Source organism: Grus americana, chromosome 3, assembly GCF_028858705.1.
Source record: "Grus americana isolate bGruAme1 chromosome 3, bGruAme1.mat, whole genome shotgun sequence".
Lineage (NCBI taxonomy): Eukaryota > Metazoa > Chordata > Aves > Gruiformes > Gruidae > Grus > Grus americana.
In genome coordinates this window covers 4,189,156-4,207,723 of record NC_072854.1, presented here as the reverse complement: position 1 = coordinate 4,207,723, position 18,568 = coordinate 4,189,156, and the positions used below count along the sequence as shown (strand labels likewise).

At 53.4% G+C, this 18,568-nt stretch overlaps 1 protein-coding gene and 1 long non-coding RNA gene across 2 annotated transcripts; both read right to left on the bottom strand.

Moving 5' to 3' along the window:
• Positions 1-270: 270 nt before the first annotated feature.
• MCM3 (minichromosome maintenance complex component 3) lies at positions 271-11,637 on the bottom strand. The gene is made up of 17 exons (XM_054822564.1): positions 11,244-11,637; positions 10,944-11,056; positions 10,209-10,417; positions 9,803-9,933; positions 8,896-9,134; positions 8,404-8,512; positions 7,605-7,758; positions 6,300-6,431; positions 5,645-5,853; positions 4,955-5,129; positions 4,645-4,771; positions 4,178-4,328; positions 3,869-4,009; positions 3,545-3,651; positions 2,356-2,438; positions 1,918-1,993; positions 271-1,692 (listed from the first exon to the last, which is right to left on the bottom strand). Exons 1-17 carry the CDS (start codon positions 11,322-11,324, stop codon positions 1,494-1,496), a joined length of 2,436 nt encoding a protein of 811 aa, XP_054678539.1. The 5' UTR covers positions 11,325-11,637; the 3' UTR covers positions 271-1,493.
• A 2,303-nt stretch (positions 11,638-13,940) lies between these two features.
• Positions 13,941-16,091, bottom strand: LOC129204992 (uncharacterized). Its single transcript, XR_008576555.1, has 2 exons — positions 15,646-16,091; positions 13,941-14,594 (listed from the first exon to the last, which is right to left on the bottom strand). It is a non-coding gene; the product is annotated as an uncharacterized LOC129204992 (long non-coding RNA).
• Between the last annotated feature and the right edge of the window lie 2,477 nt (positions 16,092-18,568).

Below are 18,568 nucleotides of genomic sequence, written 5' to 3'. Positions count from 1 at the left end.
CATTCATTACCCACCCACACCAAGGGCACTTCTGCAAGTGCCTGGTCCACCGAGGCAAAGACACCGCGGTGGAAGGATATGCCCGACGCCGTCCTTGAGCCCAAAGGGGCAGGCAGCTGCCTGAAGGCCTTCCATGGCAGCAGGTTCCCAGAAGACTGCAGAGCTGCATCCCCAGAAGTGGGGACAGTTTAAATCCAAGTAAGCAGCAAGTCATGGGAGAAACAGTATCTAGACATTTTTATTATTCAAATCAGTATCTATGGCATTCAGAAACAAGGGTACAGGGACCGTGCAGGTGCCCAGAGGTGGGCATGGACAACAGCAAAAAGCCTGTGCTGATCAGGGTCTTCTCCAAAGCTTAACCTCAAAATTGTCTAAGACCAAAAAAAAAAAAAAAACCAAACCCAATTTAAAAAAATCCCAAACCTTCAGCATCACAAGTAGCCAAGACTGGTCTGACTGCACGTTCAGCTTTTCTTGAAAACCACCCCAAACCATGGGAGTTGCTGGTTTCTAGGACCAGCCTTTCTCCAAGAAGTGGTCACCTATGCGTTCCCAGAAAGCAAGACGACTCAATAAATCCCCCAGGGGCAAGGGAAGGCTTTTATGATCTCAGTAGCTTGTGGTTACCTTCCAGAGGATGCAAGATTTGCAGCGATGGCAGGACGTACGGGGGATGCAGGATCCCAGGTCCCCGTAGCTTTGACCTTTCTTTGCTACAGGTTTCCTCCTATTTGTGGTGGTCCCATTATACTCCTACAAGTGCAGCCCAGACTGGAGAAGTCAGGAGCAGCTGGAGACCAAAGCCCCGTGTACCAAGGAATTGTTCCCTGGACATCACTGAGCATCCCAGCCCTTCCCACGTCCTTGGGGTCAAAACTCCCAGCAGGGCTTTGAAATTGAGAAATCGAGCTGACCCACGGGCAATGGAGCAGGTCAGACTGTACTTCAAATGGGTAGGAAACCAGCGGGGGAAGAGGCTGTTCACAGCCAACAGGACAGGCGTTAGGCATCTTTACTTGTGGAGGCAAGCAGATCTAGGCTACGTAATTGGGGAAAAAGGGGGAAAAATAAAAGCTTTACTACTAATAGCGGAGCTCTCCTATTGCTTCTTACCACCACTGCTATTGAATGTTGGATTCCTAAATCCAGATTTTTTTATTCAAAGGCTGGAACTACTACCACCAAAGCTAAAACCAATACATTAAGAACACCGATAATTTGCACATTAAGTTTTTCCTTTCGGCTCCTTGCAGAAAACAAACTTCTTCCTAAATATTCCAGTTTGAAGACTGCAACAGTAAGAGCTTTCAGAGCTCCCGGCTTTTTTTGGTGCCAGCAACGCACAGCGAGGAAGGACTGTAAAGTGCACAGACTTGAGTTCCCCCAAGTTCAACTCAGCCAGATGAAGTGTTTAGGAGAGAGTTGAAGGCAAACACAAAGAGTGTCCAGACTGAGAGTCCATGAGAACTTGGGCTCTTCCACCCAGAGGCTCAGATTAAGAAGATAATGTCATCAGACACCATGATCTGGTTGTCATCTTGCATGTGGGCCAGTGCCACCTTCACTTCAGCCAGCGAGAAGGGCTCAGGGTTGTCACGGTTGATGGACTCCATCACGTTCTTCAGACCCACAGACTGGGCATGGGAAGTTTTGAAGACCTCCAGGAGGGCAGTCTTGAATGCTTTCAACCTGTTCAGGCAAGATGAGAAGTAATCCCCCCTCAGAGATCACATGCAAGTCCTTGCCCTTCCTTCCCAGCCCTTCCCTATTCCAGAAGTGGCATCCAGCAGGAAAACCAAAACTGGAGCTGGGCACACCAACCACAGATGCATCTCCAGCATCAGACAACAGCTTGGACCCACCAGAGTGGGGTGGGACATGCAGGGACAGATGCCTCCTCCAGCCCCCACTCACCTCAGCTCAGTCAACTCCGGCTTCTTCGCTTCGCCAGTGGCCGAGGCTTCGGGCGTCTTGGGAGTGTGTGCCTGAACTGGAGCAGAAAGAAGAGTTACCTCCAACCTGCCTGGTGTCCAAGCACCCAGATAGCAAAAGCACTTGGCTTCAGGATGGGGCGGGCAACGCCAAATTCCCTCCCAACGTTGTTACTTCCGCAGTGGTTTGGAAGAGGACAGACAGAAAAAAAAATAATCAGCAATACTAACTCTCCTGTCCTACACGGCCACGGAGGGCTTCCAAAAAACAACAGCAAAAAATTCATCTTAATTTGTTGGGCTGGATGGTACCACACCAGGGACCCCAAGGCATCGCTGCTCCCCAGGTGCACAGATCCACCAGGGCAGAAGGCAGCAGCACCCTCAGGAGCCAGGTGCCACCAAAACTCGAAGGACTCACCCTCCGGCATCTCCTCCTCGGCGTCACTGAAGTCGTAGGGGTCGTAGGAGTCCCCCTCGCCTCCTGTGCGTGCCTTCTTTCTCCTGGGTGGGGGAAGAAGAGGTCACCCCTGCTCCAGCTGAACTGCAGACCTCAGAACCGGCCCCAAAACCCCAAGATGCTTCAGACATCTGGCTAAGACCACGCTGGGTACCTGCAGCTCACAGGTAAGCCACCTCCAGCAACACACCCTGTTCATGGCACAGGACCCAAGCCAGCACCAGCCTCAAGGGTTGTGGACTGTCATAGGATCACCAAAGGGTTTGGGTTAGATCATCCAGTTCCACCCCCCTGCCATGGGCAGGGACACCCTCCACTAGACCAGGTTGCCCAAAGCCCCGTCCAACCTGGCCTTGAACACTGCCAGGGAGCCAGGGGCAGCCACAGCTTCTCTGGGCAACCTCTGCCAGGGCCTCAGCACCCTCATCATAAAAAAATGTCGTCTTTATGTCCAATCTAAGTCTACCCTCCAGGTGGAGTCTCACCAGAGCAGAGTAGAGGGGGAGAATCCCCTCCCTCGACCTGCTGGTCACACTGCTGGTGATGCAGCCCAGGATGCAGTTGGCTTTCTGGGCCACAAGCACACGTTGCCACTCACACCCAGTTTTTCATCGACCAGTATCCCCAAATCCTTCACTGGGCTGCTCTCAATCCATTCATTCCTTAGCCCGTGCTGATATTGGGGACTGCCCCAACCCATGTGCAGGTCTTTGCACTTGGCGTTGTTGAACTTCATGAGGTTCACGTGGGCCTGCTCCTCAAACTTGTCAAGGTCACTCTGGACAACGCCCCTTCCCTAAAGCCTCTCAACCACACCACTCAGCTTGGTGTCATCTGCAAACTTGCTGAAGGTGCGCTCAATCCCACCGTTTATGTCATTGATGAAGATATTAAATAGTATTGGTCCTAGTAGAGATCCCTGAGGGACACCAACTCGTTACTGATCTCCATTTAGACATTGAGCCATTGACTACAACGCTTTGGATGTGGCCATCCAGCCAGTTCCTTATCCATCAAGTAAGGGTGTCCCCATATTACAAATTGCGGGGGATGATCCACTAGGTAGAGCAAAACATGGAGTATTTCCCCAGGACCAGCACTGCCTGCCACAACCTCAGAAGAGGCTGGTGTCCCTTGCTCTGGCTCCTACCTCCTCGTCCTGCGCTCCTCCTTGGGCTGCGACTCCTCCTCCTCTTCCTTCTCGGTCTCTGAGTCATCCTCCGCCTGCTTTCTGCGCTTCTTCTCCTTCTCCAGCACCTATGAGGCAAAGGCAGGATGGACTCAGCCCGCTTTTCCACTCAAGCTGCTTTTCAGAGGACAACACTGAGGGACCCAAGATCCCACCACTGCCCCATCCCCATGCCATCAGCAGTAGAGGATCCCACCTGCAGCACAGGGTGCTCAACCTGCACAAATCCACCCCTTTTGACGTCAATATTAGGACCTCCCAAGCGCCAAGACACCTTCCCCCCACCTTTTTGAAGTAGGCGAACTGCACCAGCTCCAAAGCTGCCTCAGCATCCTGCAGATCAACAGTCTTGTTCATCCTAGCCTTGGCATGGGCCGTGGAGAGGCGGATCAGGGTCTCCAGGGTACGGGCCGTGACGGGGGAGGTCTGGGAGTAACAGAGAGAGATGTCTCGGTGAGGCTGACCCCCACTGCAACATCCCACCTCACTGGGAGGTGTCACATCCGCAGTGGAAAACACCCATAAGGGGAGAGGGGAGCCTGTGCCTCAGTTTCCCTCCTCCTGGCCTGAGAGGGAGCTGCTCCCGGGGCTCACCCTGGCGACGTCCGAGTTCATCTGGCTCTGGCTGCGCAGGCGGGAGTACTCCTCCGCGATGTAGCTCGCCGACTCCTGGGTCAATACGGGCTTAATCATCTTTGCTACGTGGATGTACTTCCTCATGAACTCCATGCTGACGATCTTCTCCCTGCGGGGAATGCATGCACACCCGTGTCCTCCAAGGTGGGGATGGCCAAAGGGTGTTTGCAGAAGTTGGCTTCCCACTTTTTAAGCCTTTGTGAGCATCCCAGGCATGTGGGGAATTCAGCTCCAGGAGATGTTCCCCACCTACCTGGCATGAGAGAGCAGGGCTACCCTGGCACCCTGCCCACGTACCTCCCCATGGACCGTCTGGAGCTTCACTGGCACCAGCAATCAGCCACGGATCAATCAAGCCAAACCCATCAACTCCCAGTGCTGGAAACCCCCAGAGAGCTCCATGGGACGTGGGATGAAGGACTCACTTGCGGCGGTTGGGCCCGTGCAGGAGGTCATCGTGTTTCTCGTACACTTGGAGCTCCTGTTCCTCCTCCTGCACAAAGTCAGGATCCTCTGTAGCCAGGATCTCCACGGCACTGCCCAGGGGCATGGCTGGAGAGGGGAGGGTCACAGAGAATGGGCTTTTAGTCTCTGGAGCAACTTCCAAAAGCCACCAAAAGCCGTCTTCAACAAAGCCAGGGATGCTGAACCCAAAGAGCTGCCACCAAAGGGTGAGAACCCACCGAGGAAGGACAGGACTGAGCAACAAAGAGGTTGCAGTTACAAGTGACTCACCATCCCCATCCTGCTCATTGGGGTTGCGGTAGCGGTGCATCCGCAGGACGTGGTCTGAGATCTCCCTGTCCTGCTCGGGGTCCATCTGGTCCAGCACAATGAAGAGCAGGTCAAAGCGGGAGAGCAAGGAGTCCTGCAGGCCGATGTTCTCCATGGGTGTCTTGTACTGGTCGTACTGCAAGGGGACAATATAAGGGGTTACAGGAGACCCTCATGGGGCAGTCTTGGCTGCCAGGGAGGCTGGGAGGACCTCCTCAGGCCAGGCCTTAAAGGATGGATGTCCAGGCAGCTGGACACCAGGCTAAACCCAGCCTGCTGCAGCAATAAGGCCTCTTTTCCCCATCTTGGAAGGTGGCTGTGGCTCTCATTTGCAAGGAAAACACAGATTTTTTGTGATCCCAGATCAGACACCAAGACTGAGGCTCATCACCAGAACTGGGCTGCCCCGAGACAGCCAGGCAGAACCGAGTTGCGGTGAGAAACCCCACGAACCCCTCTCTGCTCCAGGAGGGCCACAAGCAGCAACAGACACCAAACCCCCCAGGTCTTCACTGCCCCATGGATCCCAGTCCCAGCAAGAACCAAGTCACTGGTTTTGGGGGATCTTTTGGTTTCACCAGCTGCCTCCTCCGCTGAGACAGCTCCCAGCATCCTTCCCCACGGAGGGGACCAGCCAACACTGGCACTCACCCGGCCGTAGACAGGGTTGGCCGCCGCCAGGACACTGCAGCGGGAGTTAAGGCGGGCGTGGATGCCAGCTTTGGCGATGGTGACACGGCCCTGCTCCATCACCTCATGGATGGCCGTGCGGTCGATGTCGGACATCTTGTCGAACTCATCGATGCACACCACGCCCCGGTCAGCCAACACCATGGCCCCTGCTTCCAGGCGCCGTTCACCTGGGATGGGAGAAAATGAGGGACAACCACCATTCAGCAGCCCCACACATCTCCTGCCGTCATTCCCCTCCACCACAGCACCTTCCCTGTGACTAAGCTAAGCCTCAAAGAGCAGCAGCACCCTTCAGAGCTGCCCATCTCCTACCCAACTCAACAGAAGGAGGACACTTAGGAGAAGCAAGCCCATGAGGAAGACAAGAAGATCCAGGCTGCTGCTAGCCCTCATATGGGGTGCACCAAGTAGAAGAGGAGTAGAGAAGACCACCACCTAACAGAGGTGGAGAAAATACCCCGAAACACCATCACTGCCATAAAGCTTCTGGATGGAGCAAGTCCTGCAAGAGTCACTGCAGAACGAACAGCAGCCCTGGATCTTGCAGAGTCCCTCCCAGGTGTTCACAAGCATCCCTCTGACAGGTCCCACAGGGAACCATCCCACTCCTCACCGGTTTCTTGGTCTGTGGTGACTGCGGCAGTCAGGCCAACACCAGAGGAGCCTCTGCCGGTGGTGGGGATGGCGCGGGGTGCGGTGCTGAGTACGTACCGCAGCAGTTGAGACTTGGCGACAGAAGGGTCTCCTGAAATAGAGAAGACCATGTTTAATAACCACGCATCACAGAATCACAGAAGGGTAGGGGTTGGAAGGAGCTCTGGAGATCATCTAGTCCAACCCCCCTGCTAGAGCAGGATCACCTCGAACAGGTTGCACAGGATCACGTCCAGGCAGGTTTTGAATCTCTCCAGTGAAGGAGACTCCACAACCTCTCTGGGCAGCCTGTTCCAGTGCTCAGTCACCCTCAGAGTAAAGCAGTTTCTTCTCATGTTCAGATGGAACTTTCTGTGTTCCAGTTTGTGCCCCTTGCCCCTTGCACCACTGAAAAGAGTCTGGCCCCTTCCTCTTGACACCCGCCTTTTAGATATAAGTGTTGATGAGATCCCCCCTCAGTCTTCTCTTCTCCAGGCTAACCAGCCCCAGCTCTCTCAGCCTTTCCTCATACCAGAGATGCTCCAGGCCCCTCCTCATCCTCAGAGCCCTGCGCTGGACTCTCCCCAGTAGTTCCCAGTCTGTCTGGAACTGGGGGGCCCAGAACTGGACACAGAACTCCAGATGTGGCCTCAGCAGGGCAGAGTAGAGGGGGAGAACCCCCCTCGACCTGCTGGCCACACTCTTCTTCATGCACCCCAGGACACCATTGGCCTTTTTGGCCACGAGGGCACACTGCTGGCTCATGGATCACCTGGATACTGTGTCCAGTTTGGGGCTCCTCAGTGTAGGGGTGGGTGGGGGGGAAAGGTGACAGAAGTGGGTTTGTTCAGCCTTCAGAAAGTTGGTGATCAGATGATCTTCTCACCTTCCTCAATAACCCAATGGGAGGAAATAGAGAAGATAGAGTTTTGAGAGGTGCACGGTGATGGGACCAGAGGCAACGGGAACAACTTGCAACACAGGAAATCCTTATCAGATGGCAGAAGAAAAAGAAATCTCCTTGAGGGTGGTCTAACACTGGGATAGTGGCCCACAGAGGTCGTGGGATCGCATCCCTTGAGATTTCTAAACCAACTGGACAAGTCCCAAAGCAACCTGATCTACCAGTGACACTGGCTCTGCCCTGCGCACATACTTGGACCAGAGGCCTCTGGAGATCCCATCTAACTTCAATTACGCTACGAAACTAAGTCCAGAAAAATGCTCCTTCATCTCACCCCCCAACACCACCAGCTGAGGGTGCCTCTGCCTAGCCTTTCCACACCTATCAGCAAGATGTTGATGTCTCCTCGGATGCGGCTCCCGTTCTCCAGGACCTTCTCCACCCCTCCGAGCAGCATGCAGAGAAGGGCCTTCTTGATGTACTCATGCCCATGGATGCTGGGAGCCAGGGACCTGGCCAGCTGGTCAAAGATATCCTAAGGCAGAAGAGCACAGCTCATCAGATGGACTGTAGCAAATAAGAACAAAACCACATGAATGAAAATTATTTAGAAAGAAGATTGTTTGTCAGAGTTTTGTTTCAACAGGGCTTTGAAGTCCTAGACCATCCTATCACGGTCACCCAAGCAAGCACTGGAAGCTGCAACCCCTGTGAAAGCAAGACTTTCTCCTCTCCACGCTATGAAGCAAAGGTCTGAGCACAAGACCAGCCTGGGGCAGACCTCCATATCTCCTTCTGGTTTGGGGTTTGAAGAGGAAAGAGGAAGGTGTTCCTCCTGCAGAGGAAACTCTCTGACAACAGGCTGGCAGGGTCAGGACACACAACATGGATGGATTTCTGTCTCGACAGCTATGAACAGCATTGCTGCCAGCGGGCAGGAAGGATTCTCTGCTAGCAGTACAGAAGCAGCTACAAAAAAATGAGGACCTGATCAAAGCCCAAGCAGAAAATGCAAAGAAGGTGAGTGGAAAACACAGCAAGAACATTGCTAAGAGGGTTGAAGAATTACTTGCAACCCAACAAGACACCTCCTTAGCCACATGCCAAACCTTAAAGCTGCTCTAGCTGAAACGTCATGCTCGGCTACAAGCCTACCTTCTAGAAGTACAAGTCAAAATACCTTGGAGCGACTCTTGCTGAATCTCTTGATCTTGGCCACATCAGCAGCAGAGTAGAGAGGCCGGATGTCTTTGCTCATCTGCTTCACGTGGCAGGCAATGAGGATAGTCCTGGAGAAGGGACATAGCCGTGATCAGGTCTGCAAACCCCACAGAGCCTACGGGTCACAGCAACAACACAGCAGAAACTTCCGCAGGGTCATCGTTTGCTCTAGGAAGTCCTGGAGGGGGGCTGGAAAGCTTCAAGAGCTGTAGCCTCTCTGTCTGACTGCACTGAGCCATCAGTGGAGCATCTGTAAGAGCATCCAAGCCCCTCTGTGCACAGCTGGAGCTCACAGCTACGCACTGATGCTGATGAGCAAGGTGCAAACCACTTCCAAGTGATTTAAGCCAATGTTTGACCCAGCTCTGTGATGGCCACCTGCCTGCCCTAGATCTCATCTTCCAGACCGAAACGGGTGGGAGGGTTGAAGTCAAGACAAAAGAAGGCTTACCTGAAAGTCCCTGAAGTGTAACCCCCCTTCTTTCCTGGCAAGCAGCGGTACGTCCCCACCACCTGGATGCGGTCCCCAGGCTTCACCTTGTCCACCAGGTCATCATCCAGAATGACATCCACTGAGCGTGGCAGCTGCCCTGCTGGTGCCTTCTCGGGCATCTCCTGGATGGTGATGGTCTGATGGTCCTTGTAGACCGAGAGGCCAAACTCTGTCTCCAGGGGGTTATTCTCTTCATCCTAGAGGAGGAATGCCAATGAAGAGACTAGCACTGTTTTCCAGGAGCACAAGAGGTGGGTCAGCTGAGCAGTGGGAAGACAAGCTGCATCGCCCAATGTAGACGAGACTGCTGGAAAGGGTTGCGTTGTCAGGACTGCCAGAGGCTGGGGTTCACCAGCTCCACAGCCCCCCCAGTCTAAAGCTGCTGACACCCATCACCCTGGTACATAAGGTCTCTCCAAGCCCTGTCTCTACTGCAGGCAGTGGTGACACACCACCCATGCTGTGTGCAATGGGGACAAAGCTCAGGTCAACCTTCCTCCATTCCCAAATACTGGGCAAACCCTCTACCCAAGGCATACAGCCTCCAGGACAGCACAGGCATGACCACGCTGACCTGGGTCTCAGCAGCAACAAGACTGGCTGACAACCCCCCAAGAAACCATGCTCCAGCAGAACCAAGATCAGAACTAACATCTGAACTAGTGGGTCTGGTGGCCTTGTGTCTTCAGATCTTCCTAGTAGCTCTCTGGGACTGTCACATGTGTGACGTGTCCTCTCTCTACCTCCTGGGCTATGTTGGCAGAGGGAGAAGAGATGCAGAGGGATTTGAGACCCTGGGCTCAGAGCTGGCACGTTCTCCCCAGGGGAACCTGCTGGCGCTTCCCACAAGGCTGATTCACCTCACCTTTGTAGGGTAGACAGAGCTGGATGGGAAAGCATCCAGGGATGTCATGTCTGTGTATCGGCGCTCAATAGTCTTCTTGGTAGCTGGGCAATAATGGACACTCCGGACGATCTTTGGACGAACCAGAGAGCCTGAGGTTGGAAGAAAGAGGAGTTAGGGGCAGGGATGTCCCCTCACTCTGTCAGCAGGGTCTCCAACGCTAAACTGCACTTGGGACACAACCCACTGTCAACCATGGCCAGGATTTTCTGAGCTCAAAGACCACCTCAGGACCTTCTGCCAAGCTCCCTTTTCCCTTTGCCCAGGTTGCCATGATGTGCCATGGCTCCTGATGGACTCCAGCCCCTCCGCAGCAAAAACCTGGACCCACCATCCCCAAAGCCCCTGGGTCTTCCCCCGGTCTCACATTTTGTCACGATGCCCTCGACGCAGACAATGCAGCTGAGGAAACATGCCGTCAGCGTCCGCGGTGACACGTGCTTGGAGCCGAAGCTGCCCTCCAGCCCGATGTAGAAGTCCTCGTACTGCTTGGCATAGGTGGCATCGACAGAGGCAACGAAATCTTTCAGGGCACGCTGGAAGGCGATCAGCTCCTCAAAGGCATTGCTCAAAAGCCTGCAACAGAGGGAGGTGATGATGTCGACCGATCAGCCCCTTCTGCCTTCCTCCTCAACACTCTTCCCATGCTTCCATGTGCTCCGCAAGGAACAAGAGGTGAAAACCTCCAAAGCCCATCACAGCTCTGCATCAGGTCCACTGCCACCAACAGCCAGGAGCTCAACAAACCCAACCACATCTGAAAAACCTCACGTGTCCCTGAGCAGATTGGCAAGCCTGGTCCAAAATATCCCCATGCATCCTAAATAAGGTGATGATTTACATCGTACAATCAACTCCAGCTTGCTGCAAAAAGTTTTTGATAAATCATGGGCTTGGAAGCTTGGAAGGGATGGGTGTCATTGGAAGGGATGGGTGTCATTGGAAGGGATGGGTGTCATTGGAAGGGGGACACAGGTCCACCTGCCGCACAAGCACAAGGTTTGGCCCTTCCTTGCCACAAAGGACCTACAAAACCAGGGCTGGACCTCTGAAATCCCACCCAAGGCACGGTGCCGGGGGGAACCCCTCGCCCCACACCAACCGGTTGGCCCTCTTCTCGTTCTTCCGCCGCAGGTCGTTGATGCTGACCAGGAGGCGATACTGGTTGTCACTGATCATGTCCCGGACTTTGCTGTGGTAAATCCCTTGGTCTTCCTGCAAGAGGGGTGAGGGAAGAACACCCAAAAACCAGATCACTTTGCATCACCCCTGCCTGAGACACCCCCCCCCCCAACCAGGGGCTGGGGAAGGGGGACACAGGGACCAGTGGTCCCCAACCCCCGGGGGCAGGGGACGGGATTCAGGACCCGATTCTCCCAGCGCAGCCCCCCTCCAGCCTCACCTCATCGTCCAGGAAATCGAGATAGTCGCGCTGCGCCTCCCGCAGCTCCGCGTCCTCCAGCCCGCCCGCCGGATCCGCCATGATGCCGGCCGCTCGGGGAGATCCCGCCGCCGCCGCCGCTGCTGCTGCTGCTGTTGCAAGGGGGAAGGCGGCAGGAGCCGAGGGGAACCAGCCTGACCCCGCAGCGGCCCCGGCAGCGCCCGCGATCCGACCCGGTAGGAGCCAATTCCCCCCCAGCAGCCGCCGCGCTCCCGCTTGGCGCCAAAACCGGGAGCCTTTCCCGCCACCGAGCGGGAGCTCCGCCTCCCTCCCGCCCCGCGGCGCTTCTCATTGGTCGCTACCGCCTCGCGTCAGCCAATGGAGCAGCGATAGAGTTCGCGGGAGTGACGCGCAAGAGCTCCAGCCTATCAGCATGCGGAGGGGCGGGGGGTAGCCGGGGGGAACCCGCGCTCCCCTGCGCCCGCGTGGGCTGCGGCGGGCGGGGACACGGGGGGTTCCAGGGCGGTTCCAGGGGAGTGCGGAGGTCCCGGGCTCGGCCTGGGGGCCCGGCCCCGCTCCGGCACTTGGAAGTCACCGCCCGGTTGAAAATACCATTTTACTAAAAAAAACCCCCAAAACTCAAAAACCCCACCACTTTTTATTTTCCTCTTGCATTTTGGGGAGTTCCGTTTCTGTGTGTTTTTGCCCCAAAACATACAGGCTAGGCCGTCGCTTTTCCCTTTCCGATGGTGGATGAAGCCTTCCGGGCCCTGCGTGAGTCCAGGAGCTGGGGGGTGAAGACACAGAAGCGACAGGTCCCGCGGTGTTTGCAGTAAAAAGGACGATTTTCCATGTGTCTTCTGAGAGGAGTCGCAGGCAGAAGGCACAGGAAAGCAGAGACAGCGCTGCCGCTCCATGCAGGAAAACCGGCTGCTCCCCCTTAAAACATATTTTCAGTATTCCTTAAAAATCTTTATGTAAACACTTGTTTAAAAATAGAATAAAAAGCTAGGCAAAACTATTTTGATCAGCAAGGCATAGCGGACATCCAAACTTGGCCGTGTCCCCTGGACGGTATTGTAGCTAAAAGCAGTTTTTTCTAGGGTTGGTAGTAAATATTCACCCGGTTCGGCTGTGCAAAACGCGGACACACAAGTGTTCACTCTGGCTGATCTCAGCAGCGGGAGCAGCTTGGATTTGTGTTTCTGTACTGGGTTTGCACGGCCAGGGTTGGGAAGCAGGGGGGCAACAGGGGTGGCTTCTGTGAGAGGCTGCCACAAGCTTTCCCTGTGTCAGAGCCCACGCCAGCCGGCTCCAAGGCCGAGCCCATCAGCGAAAGTGGTAGTGCCTCTGGGATAACATATTTAAGAAGGGAAAAAACAACCTAGAGAGAGCTTTTGCAGCCGGAGAGAGGAGTGAGAAGATGTAAGAAACTCTGCAGACACCAAGGTCAGTGCAGATGGAGGGGCAGGAGGTGCTCCAGGCGCTGGAGCAGAGATCCCCGTGCAGCCCGTGGTGAAGACCATGGTGAAGCAGGCTGTCCCCCTGCAGCCCATGGAGGAAGGATGAGGGGGTGTAGAGATTCCACCTGCAGCCCGTGGAGGACCCCACGCCGGAGCAGGTGGAGGCACCTGAAGGAGGCTGTGGCCCGTGGGAAGCCCACGCTGGAGCAAGCTCCTGGCAGGACCTGTGGACCTGTGCAGAGAGGAGCCCACGCCAGGGCAGGTTTGCTGGCAGGACTTGTGACCCCATGGGGGACCCCACGCTGGAGCAGTTTGCTCCTGAAGGTCTGCACCCGTGGGAGGGACCCACGCTGGAGCAGTTGGTGAAGAACTGCAGCCCGTGGGAAGGACTCTTGTTGGAGAAGTTGGTGCAGGACTGTCTGCCGTGGGAGGGACCCCAGGCTGGAGCAGGGGAGGAGTGTGAGGAGTCACCAGCGGCAGAGACACCGTGTGCTGAACTGACCACAACCCCCATTCCCCGTCCCCCTGTGCTGCTGGGGGGAGGAGGTTGAAGCCGGGAGTGAAGTTGAGCCCGGGAAGATGGGAGGGGTGGGGGGAGGTGTTCTAAGATTTAATTTTATTTCTCATTCCTCTACTCTGTTTTGCCTAGTAATAAATTAGATGAAATTATTCATCTAAATTCAGTCTGTTTCACCCGTGACGATAATTGGTGAGTGATCTCTCCCTGTCCTTATCTCGACCCATGAGTCTTTCGTTATCTTTTCATTGTCCTTTCGTTATCTCCTTTCGTTGTCCTTTCGTTATCTTTTCGTTATACCTTTTCTCCCCTGCCCAGTGAAGGAGGGCAGTGACAGAGCGGCTCTGGGGGGCACCTGGCCTCCAGCCTGGGTCAACCCACCACAGTTTCGGAAGAGGAGCAGGAAACAGCCTCTGCCCTGTTTCCCCTTTTCCGTTTTGGCTGGACCAGATCCCTCTAAAATCATTGGAAACGATACCAGTAACCGCTGTGGCCAGCTTAGGATACATGTATGTAACCCAAGTCCTGGGTATTTGTCCCACTTCTGCGAGATTTTCTTCACATTGCTCTGCATCAAAAATTCAGATTTTCCTTCTCGGGCGTTTGGGCCCTCCCCTGGGATAATTCGATGGAGTATTACCTTTGGCAGGTTGGCAGGAATGAAAGAGCTTGTGCTCTGCTGCTGTTTTCTTTCTTTTTATTTTTCTTTCTTTTTTTCTTTTTCCTTTTTTTTCTCTCTTTCTTTTTCCTTTTTTCTTCTTTTTTCTTTTCTTTTTCCTTTTCTTCTTTCTTATTTCTTTCTCTTTTTTAAGTCTTCCGGCCTGTCCTGCTAGCTCCAGAGCTGCTCTCCGCAGCCGGAATAGCCTCCCTGCCTCTGCACACTCAGCAGCACCCGTTTCCCTTCACATACCCCTCAAATCCACCCCTTCCCCTGCTTTTTCTGGAGATTTTTCATTCTCATTGCAGCTGGCATGAGCGGGGGCAGCAGGAGGAGGAGAGAACAGAGAAAGCCTTTGGTGTGCCCAGAGATTTCACCTCTGAGACAGGTTGTTTTTCTCTCTCTGCAGTAGACAGACTATTAAACGCAGCGATGAACGTGGTCTGCGTGCTTTATTGCAGATAAAATATGGATGGAGGGGATGAAATCTGTTGCATCCTCGTGCATCTCTGGTTGCAAAGCAACCCGTGAGTACAGCTGGCAGCGCACAGAGCGGTACCAGGGTGGGATTCCGACGCATATATTTAGGTCGCATGTAGATCTTACCTACATTTAGGTGGTCAGAACGAATCCCAGCCCGTAAAGACGTTGTAAATCCCTGCGGTGTGAAGACAGCGAGTTCTGCATGAAGAGCTGGCAGGGATCCATCGCTCCTAACCGCAAGGTAACGGGAGCTAGGGATAAAAATAGCCGAGCGTTGTTATTCATGACGGTGCCCTGTAGCAACTGCTGCCGTGTTGTGGCTCTTGTCTGAATAATTAATTGGAGCAGGTCAGGCCAGGGAGGACAAAGGGATGGAGAGAGATGGAGAACATCGGGATAATAGGTGCATCCCTTTCCGGAGTCCCTAGGATGCTGCCCAAGATCTCCAGGGATTCACCGTGCCAGCAGTTAGAGAGACTGTTGGTTTTTTTTTTTTCCCTTAGTTTAACTAAAAGTCAATTTTCAAGCCACAACTCAATTTTGAATTAGTTTTCCTATATGCTGAGAAACCTTCTCTCCCCCACGGAAGGCAGAGGAGCGGCTTGTGGCTCATTCACAGCTCCAAAAATGGGGGCAGAGTACCCCAAATTCAACGGAGTGTCCCCTCATCGTCAAGCAACACATTGGAGTTGAGGTTTCAAACGTATTTGTAATAAAATGGGAGGGTAGTAAGATGGAATTAAATGTTTTGAATGAAAAACCCCACTTTTTATAATTGAAACAATGTGGAGAAGGGAGACCACCTATGAGATGTTTTTGTCAGTGTAAATTTGAAGTTTTCCAAGGGATAAAAGGGGTTTGTCCTTGCTGGTGTCTCCTTGCAGGAGCTGAACCCCAACCAGGGAATTTGCTCTCGCAAGAGAAGTGTCATCCCCACTCTCACCACTTCAGGACCTCATCTGGAAGACATATAATTTAATACTGAAGGCACCCTTCTTAATCCTCTAATCTGACTTTTTCCCTAACACAGGCTGAAGAATTTAATCTGATTGCATCTGCACCCAGCTCAGGCATTTCTGATTTCTGACGTCATTTTCTTCAAGTATTTGCTATTCCCACGCACTCCGATAAATCTTTAAACTGATCTAGCTTTTTTTTTTTTTTTGCTAGTCCAGGAACAGAAAAACACGAAAAATAACTATCGGTGAATATGAATGGAATTTGTTTACTTAAATGCACGGGGAGCTGCTCGTATCTCTCCAGGAGAGCACAGGAAAGTGGGTGAGAAGTTAAGACTCTGACCTTCAGCACGTCAGGACGGTCCGTAGCCGCCTTCCTGCTTCCCAGAGCAGGAGCCTGGCGTATACAGGTCTCCTCTTCCTCCCAGATGCCAGGAGGTCTTAGCACGGCGATGGGAGAATAAAATCTTGTTACGGTCCTGCTTCTGATGCACGGCTACCCCAGATCCCGCGGGTGATTCATTCTCATCTCCTACTGTGCAGAAGAAAAATAGAGCAATTAATAAAAAAACCCAACAAAACAAACCCCCACAGGCCATGCCTCTAGGCATAATGAAAGATGAATTCCCCTGGCAAATGAAATCGGAGGAGTGGCTGAATCAACAAACCGCCGGAGAGCGTGGCCGGGAGCGTGTCTGCATAATGTGGCAACCCGACCACATTTCCAGGGAAGTCCGAAGGGCCCAGATATAGATTGCTTGAGGTTTGGTGTTGCTATTTCGGTCTGCTCATCTGTTCTCATGAGTTCTGGCCGTTACTAAAGACGGTGACAGCTGGTTCCTTTTTTTTCTTTTTTTTTTCCCCTCCCCTCATTTTCTCCACCCTCAAGCCTGGAAATCACCCATCTGCACGCAAAGCATCATCGCTTCTGCATCGGGATCTCCGGGATCCGCTTTCAGCCGCAGGACAGGATCCACTGGTCACTTGAGCAAGCGATGTCCAGCTTTGTAAGACGGGAAGCTGGCAGCAATTCGTATAAACCACGGTAGCAATCATCATCTGACCCTCACGATGGGCTCTCTGCTCTGTGCAAACCACGAAGAGGCAGGAAAGTCCTGACCCCGAATTGCCACATAACCCTTGTGCAACGTGGGGGAGCAACGGAAAGTGGCAAAATTAGCTGTACCAAGTGCTTCGCTCTGATTGCAGGGGCCAGATGTGGTGAGCCAGGGCTTTTAGGGCTGTTTGGTGGGGGTTTTTTTCTGAATTATTAGTTAAAAAAAGCGTATAAGCAGGATTCAAAACAATTGCAAAAGTTTCACGTAACCCAGCACCCCGAGACTCGCTGGCGTGTGTTATTACAGAGGAATATAAATGAACCCCCTGCGCAAAAGTTGTGGATCGTAAAGAAATTTCTCTCCTAAGCCCTGTTAGCTGGAGATTTTGGGTTGAAGCAAGCAGGTTTATATCCTCTCCAAAACCATACAATTATTTTTGCCATCCTCAGTACTACGCATCTGCACAATCTTGTATAAATCCTGCCAAACGGTGAGCATCCGCTCCAGCGGGAAGGAGTTCAGTAGGCAGCAACGCGTGGTGCAGAAAAAGCCTCTTTTACCCAATTACGATAACAACAGGTCAATATTCTTTATTACAAGTAAATACAGGGAAAAGGTGACTCATCCCGCTTTCTATATCCTGTTCGGTGGTTTGAATATCTCAGTCGTCTTTGGTGCAAAGCTGCTACGTTCCTCCTGAGCAGCACAGGCTGGACACGGTGTGTTTGGATGCATCTTGGCGAAGCATCCGCAAAACAAACTTCTCTTTTTGGATGTTTATTCGAAACACCCAAAATAACAGGACGACCATTTTGCAGCCGGCAAGAGTAGGGTTTGCGTCGCCTGACGGGGAGGGTGCGTGTGTGTTTGGGTGGGGAATGAAGGTGTGGGGGGGCTGTTTGAGGGTGCAAAGCCTGCTTAGATCTTGTCAGATGAATGTAAACGGTAGGGAGAGCGCAGCCTGGTACAACCTAGTCTTAACTGCCTGCTGGGAGAAATCTCCTGGGCAAACACAGCCACACCTGGGTGTTGCCTTGAAGGGATCGGGGTGATTCATTTCAGGGTGTAAAATGTCAAAGACAGGGAGTAACGGGGACTGCAGCACAGCAGGATTAGTCTGAGGTGAACTACAGAGCGTGGCTTGGCAGATACCGGTCACCTGAGGGCAGGTCACGGAGCCAGCCATCAGAAAGGTCTCACTGTGCAGCGTCCACCAGGCTTGGTGTGCAAAACAAGCTGCCGGCACCCACCCAGGAGGGCAGTTATCCCCCACAGAGCTGCCCTTTGCCTTTCTCAAGTCTGCCCTTTGGGCACGACATGAATATAAATGCGGGAAAAACCTTTAATCGGAGCAAACCAGAAGGGCAGGCGACCCAGCAGTGTTGCAATGTGCGTGCTGCAGCAGGGATGTTCCACCCCACCATCCCCTTCTGCTTGGGTTGTTTTTTTCTACCCACCTCATCTCCAGCCTTGCCGTGGCCATCACCAGCACTGCCCTGAGTATTCCCACATCTCTTGCCTGAGCAATGATGGAAAGATGGGTGGAAGAGGAAAATCCGTGCCATGACCTCCATCTCCATTGAGTATCCCTGGAGATTTCATAGAATCACAGAATGGTTTGGGTTGGAGGGCACCTCAAAGCCCATCCAGTTCCAACCCCCTGCCATGGGCAGGGACACCCTCCACTAGCCCAGGTTGCCCAAAGCCCCATCCAACCTGGCCTTGAACACTGCCAGGGAGCCAGGGGCAGCCACAGCTTCTCTGGGCACCCTGTGCCAGGGCCTCAGCACCCTCATAGGGAAGAATTTCTTCCTAATATCTAATCTGAATCTCCCCTCTTTCAGCTTCAGGCCATTCCCCCTTGTCCTGTCACTCCCTGCCCTTGTCACCAGTCCCTCTCCAGCTTTCCTGGAGCCCCTTCAGGGACTGGAAGGTGCTATAAGGTCTTCCCGGAGCCTTCTTTTCTCCAGGCTGAACAACCCCAACTCTCTCAGCCTGAGGTCTCCAGAGCAGAGGTGCTCCAGCCCTCTGATCAGCTTCGTGGCCTCCTCTGGCCTGGCTCCAACAGCTCCATGTCCTTCTCGTTCTGGGGACCCCTGAGCTGGACGCAGCACTCCAGGTCTCACAAAAGTAGAGTAGAGGAGGAGAATCACCTCCCAATTTAAAGAACAAGAAGGGTGACAAAGCAGTATTATGGGTCTTACAGAG